General features: G+C 34.1%; 1 protein-coding gene across 1 annotated transcript; it reads left to right on the forward strand.

Moving 5' to 3' along the window:
* Positions 1–238: 238 nt before the first annotated feature.
* On the forward strand, positions 239–3,826 carry LOC131110639 (serine protease inhibitor Kazal-type 1-like). Its single transcript, XM_058063919.2, has 4 exons — positions 239–393; positions 3,374–3,408; positions 3,527–3,633; positions 3,707–3,826. The coding sequence occupies exons 1-4, from the start codon at positions 291–293 to the stop codon at positions 3,753–3,755; spliced, it is 294 nt and encodes a 97-aa protein (XP_057919902.2). The 5' UTR covers positions 239–290; the 3' UTR covers positions 3,756–3,826.
* Positions 3,827–6,029: the final 2,203 nt, after the last annotated feature.

The raw sequence follows: 6,029 nt of genomic DNA on the forward strand, positions 1-6,029 counted from the left end.
TTTTTATACAGCCGGAATGAGAATCAGAATATTCTGCTGTCATGGAAGTCACGGGGATCTCCTATAGGAAACACAAACAGGTCATAAAAATAAACACACAAACTATTATGCCATCAATGAGTATGTTATTATTATTATCCATATACTTAGTTTAGTGTGTGTAAAAAGAGATGGAAAAAATTCAATGAGTGACATGTTTGTTTTTTTACCCAGATGGTTGATTGGCCTGATTAACAAGCCCCGCCCACCTGGCCTTGAAAAATCCCACCTGTCGACGGTCTGTCTGGTGGATGAGAAAACATTGGCCTGTTGTGGAGAGCATACAGCCATCGTACACGACTGAGAAAAAAATGAAGCTGCTTCTACTTTTTGCTTCTATTTTGCTGCTTGCTGGTAAGTTGGTGACCTTTTACTGGACTTTTTTTTGTTTCTCGTGACATGCTGGGTAAATAAGATAGACAGGTTACAGCGCCAGTACCAGAGGAAGAGGACTTGTATAGTATAAGTATTGTAGTAGGTAGTTAGAATTTACTTATTACACTCTAAACCAGGGGTGGGCAAACTTTTTGACTCGCGGGCCGCATTGATATGACAAAATTTACGGGGGGGGGGGGGGGGGGGGGGCAGACTATATATTTTACACGTAACAGTCCACCTGGTATTATTGTATCTGTAAAATTGTCATGCAATCTGCTATTATTATTTATTATTTTATATTTATATTTAAATATTTTTAAAATAATAAAATATTATAATAATTACAATAAAATTAAAATAATAATTATTATATTATTATTATGTAAAATATGCAAATATAACAATAATATTATATATAATTAATATAATAATTAGCATTAATATAAAAATTATAATAATCATAATAGTTCTAATAATTATTATAATAATCTAATAATAATAATTATTATTATGTGCTTGTGTCCCTTTTTTCAGGAGCACTTTGTAAACAACAGACCATGTCAAAAAAGGAAATTGATAAAACCATCAAAAGGTTGGCTCAGGCCATGATGCCAGGTTGTATGTTGAGTTTAAATGAAATACTTTGGAAAGATTGGGCGGGCCGTATTCAAACACTTGGCGGGCCGGATGTGGCCCCCGGGCCGTAGTTTGCCCACCCCTGCTCTAAAAAGTAATTCAGAGTATCTGTTGACACCACTTGATTTTATACATGAATGCAATTAAAAAAAATGTAATTAATTGATTTAGATACACTTTCTAAGTTGCTAACTTTATTTTTTTAAGTTATGTTCAAATAATAATGTTGGCTATTACATGAACTTAATTTAGAATGTCATATACACTCAAATTTTATTGTTGGTAAGCTTAAAACAAAATTCAGCTTAAAACAAATTAATAAAATTAGCTTGGTAACATAATATACACACACACACACACATATATATATATATATATATATATATATATATATATATATATATATATATATATATATATATATATATATATATATATATATATATATAGTTACTGCTACTTAAAAAGCTGTGTGCATTGTTATTATAATTAAGTAGACAACAAATTAAACTACTTTGAATAAAATGATGAAGTCAGTTGACTTAACATATTTCTTTGAGTTACAAACTTAAAAACTTGTCCTTATGACAACAATTATTCAGTAAGCATTACTTAAAATAAGCTTTGAGTGAAGAGGAAAAGCTAATTTATGCAATATTGTTTGTTGGTTCAAAGCAATTTCAAATTAAGTTGTCATAACTTAAGAAAGACTAATGGAAATTGTTGCGTTGATTTTTTTTGTTGAGGCTAAACGTTTATTTTTTGAGTGTCTTTTAAACCTGAAGTATTCGAATATTTAATCTTATAAGCAATTGTAAGACAAGATTTTTACTTTTTTTTTTTTATCAAAATGCCACAAAAAATCATTGTCCCAAGAAGAAACGCCTTTATTGAACTCTAAATAAAAGTCCCTAAGTTATTGGGAACAGCTGTCATGTAACAGTCATGTGACTTTGCAGCGATGATGGGCCTTCCCCAAAATGGCAGTGTCATTTCCAAACGCCATTAAAGCACATTTTAAACCCATTCAGCAATTCTATCACAAATTGAAATGTTAATTCTTCAATGAATTAATAAGGAACAGGCTAGGAAAATATCTCTATAAAGCTTGCTTCAAAATTGCTATGGTGAAACCTGATGTGACATTTGTTACAATGGCAAAAAATAAATGTTTAGCCCAGGGGTGGGCAAACTACGGCCCGGGGGCCACATCCGGCCCGCCAAGTGTTTGAATACGGCCCGCCCAATCTTTCCAAAGTATTTCATTTAAACTCAACATACAACCTGGCATCATGGCCTGAGCCAACCTTTTGATGGTTTTATCAATTTCGTTTTTTGACATGGTCTGTTGTTTACAAAGTGCTCCTGAAAAAAGGGACACAAGCACATAATAATAATTATTATTATTAGTAGTAGTATTAGATTATTATAATTATTATCAGAACTACTATGATTATTATAATTATTATATTAATGCTAATTATTATATTATTATAATATTATTGTTATATTTGCATATTTTACATAATAATAATATAATTATTATTATTTTAATTTTATTGTAATTATTATAATATTTTATTATTTTTTAAATATTTAAATATAAATATAAAATAATAAATAATAATAGCAGATTGCATGACAATTTTACAGATAGTAAAAGTTTGCCCACCCCTGGTTTAGCCTCAACAAAAAAAAATCAACGCAACAATTTCCATTAGTCTTTCTTAGTTATGACAACTTAATTTGAAATTGCTTTGAACCAACAAACAATATTGCATTGCACAAATTAGCTTTTCCTCTTCACTCAAAGCTTATTTTAAGTAATGCTTACTGAATAATTGTAATAATTAAAAGGGACAAGTTTTTAAGTTTGTAACTCAAAGAAATATGTTAAGTCAACTGACTTCATCATTTTATTCAAAGTAGTTTAATTTGTTGTCTACTTAATTATAATAACAATGCACACAACTTATATAATATATTATGTTACCAAGCTAATTTTATTAAATCATGGCAACTTGAATTTTGTTTTAAGCTTCCCAACAATAAAATTTGAGTGTATATGACATTCTAAATTAAGTTCATGTAATAGCCAACATTATGATTTGAACATAACTTAAAAAATAAAGTTAGCAACTTAAAAAGTATATCTAAATTACATTTTTAAATTGCATTTATGTATTAAATCAAGTGTCAACAGATACTCTGAATTACTTTTTAGAGTACATGATGCTTTTCCATGTGTTCTGTACTATATATAGTCATTTCATAAAGGTTTATATCATGTCTGATTTTTAATTGTAATTTATGTGTGTAGTCGTCACTCAGTCTTCAGGAAACGATGACATAGAGGTGAGATCTTTTATTTTTTTAATTTAAATGTTGGCAACATGGCCACTATTTGGGAGTTCTTTCCCCAAATAAAAGATTTTTGACTGGTAATTAATGATGTAAATCTGTTTTTGTCAAGCCTGTCTGTAAGAAGTATGGACTCGCATGCAGCAAGATTTATAATCCTGTGTGCGGCAGTGATGGACAAAGCTATGGCAATGAGTGTGACTTCTGTCAGACAAACCGGTAGGTCCTCATTTTGCATTTTATGTCATACACAGATACTCAATGCCTCATGGCTGCCTTTTCACCTATACAGACGCGACAGAAGTGTCAAGTTGGTGAAGGAAGGAAAGTGCAATCCCTAACGTGCACACACACTGACACATTGTCTTTTGAGCAAAAACGTTCAAACTATGAATTAAATGGCTTCATTCAATCTTTTGCATTTTTGTTTTCTTTTAAATAACCCAACCATTAACTTGCATGTTTTTTTTATGGAGCAAATAGAGAAAATAATTCCAATAAATAAAAAAAAATTATGTAGGATGGTGAGGTCCACACAATGACTTTTTTTTTGCTGTGGAAAAGACTGATTCAAATTTTTATAGAATTGAACTTACACTCAAAAAATAAACGTTTAGCCTCAACAAAAAATTAAGTCCATGTAATAGCCAACATTATTATTATTTGAACATAACTTAAAAAATAAAGTTAGCTTAGAAAGTGTATCTAAATCAAATAATTACATTTTTTACATTGCATTCATGTATAAAATCAAGTGTCAACAGATACTCTGAATTACTTTTTAGAGTGTATTACTGCCTTTTGATGAACTAAAAATACATCAACCATTTTGTTTTTTTTTAACCTTGACTTGTTGGAGTGACTTGAGAACTGAATTCGATATGACTCGAGGAAATCCAGATTCAGTTCTGTAAGTGACTTCTAAGAACTCCAGTCACGAAAATGAATGAAGTTTCCATCACTGCTGTCAATGCCTGTATCCTTTTCGAGGTGGGAGATACTGTGCTTTTTGGTATCGATTCGATACAAAATAAAAACAGTTGCAGTGTAGCCAATACTGTGTTTTTTTTTGCATGTTCTCCCCGTGCATGCGTGGGTTTTCTCCGGGTACTCCGGTTTCCTCCCACATTCCAAAAACATGCTAGGTTAATTAGCGACTCCAAATTGTCCATAGGTATGAATGTGAGTGTGAATGGTTGTTTGTCTAAAAGTGCCCCGTGATTGGCTGGCGACCAGTCCACGGTGTAAGGTTTCCCGAAGACAGCTGGGATAGGCTCCAGCACGACCCTTGTGAGGATAAGCGGTAGAAAATGAATGAATGAGTTATCCTCCTATTTTGTGTGGAAGTGGTATTTTTTTGGCTTCTTATTTTGTCTTTCCCCACCCTCGGCCATCTCTGTGGAGTTTGCATGTTCTCCCCGTGCATGCGTGGGTTTTCTCCGGGTACTCCGGTTTCCTCCCACATTCCAAAAACATGCTAGGTTAATTAGCGACTCCAAATTGTCCATAGGTATGAATGTGAGTGTGAATGGTTGTTTGTCTATATGTGCCCTGTGATTGGCCGGCGACCAGTCCAGGGTGTACCCCGCCTCTCGTCCGAAGATAGCTGGGATAGGCTCCAGCACGACCCTCGTGAGGATAAGCGGTAGAAAATGAATGAATGAATGAGTTCTCCTCCTATTCTGTGTGGAAGTGGTAACTTTTTGGCTTCTTATTTTGTCTTTCCCCACCCTTGGCCATCTCTGTGTGGAGTTTGCATGTTCTCCCCGTGCATGCGTGGGTTTTCTCCGGGTACTCCGGTTTCCTCCCACATTCCAAAAACATGCTAGGTTAATTAGCGACTCCAAATTGTCCATAGGTATGAATGTTAGTGTGAATGGTTGTTTGTCTAAAAGTGCCCCATGATTGGCTGGCGACCAGTCCAGGGTGTACCCCGCCTGTCGCCCGAAGACAGCTGGGATAGGCCCCAGCACGACCCTCGTGAGGATAAGCGGTAGAAAATGAATGAATGAGTTCTCCTCCTATTCTGTGTGGAAGTGGTAACTTTTTGGCTTCTTATTTTGTCTTTCCCCACCCTTGGCCATCTCTGTGTGGAGTTTGCATGTTCTCCCCGTGCATGCGTGGGTTTTCTCCGGGTACTCCGGTTTCCTCCCACATTCCAAAAACATGCTAGGTTAATTAGCGACTCCAAATTGTCCATAGGTATGAATGTGAGTGTGAATGGTTGTTTGTCTATATGTGCCCTGTGATTGGCCGGCGACCAGTCCAGGGTGTACCCCGCCTCTCGCCCGAAGATAGCTGGGATAGGCTCCAAAATGAATGAATGAATTATATTCAGGGTACAACACAGGACAAAAAATTTAGGCAAATATTTTTTTTAACCACAACGTATATGTGAAAAATGTAAACATAAAATAGCCTAAGACAATGTAATGTCAACTATAATACAATTCCTTATTTTTTTTTACAAAGTTTCAACAATAAATATATAATATAAAAAATATAATGCCAAGAATAAAACGATCTGAACAAACATATTTGCTATAAACAGACAAGAACAGAAAAATGTCGATATCAACAAGCCTGTATCGGTCCGAAACTGATACTTACCATCG

The sequence above is a fragment of the Doryrhamphus excisus genome, linkage group LG22 (genome assembly GCF_037039965.1).
Source record: "Doryrhamphus excisus strain RoL-2023G ecotype Guam linkage group LG22, RoL_Dexc_Guam_v1.1, whole genome shotgun sequence".
Taxonomy (NCBI): Eukaryota; Metazoa; Chordata; class Actinopteri; order Syngnathiformes; family Syngnathidae; genus Doryrhamphus; species Doryrhamphus excisus.

Excerpts from the sequence above, each read along its gene's own strand:
- LOC131110639 (XM_058063919.2), top strand. The coding sequence starts at position 291 with ATGAGAAAACATTGGCCTGTTGTGGAGAGCATACAGCCATCGTACACG. Across the intron at positions 394-3,373 it reads TTCTATTTTGCTGCTTGCTG|TCGTCACTCAGTCTTCAGGA; the intron begins GTAAGTTGGTGA and ends TTATGTGTGTAG. Across the intron at positions 3,634-3,706 it reads GACTTCTGTCAGACAAACCG|ACGCGACAGAAGTGTCAAGT; the intron begins GTAGGTCCTCAT and ends TCACCTATACAG.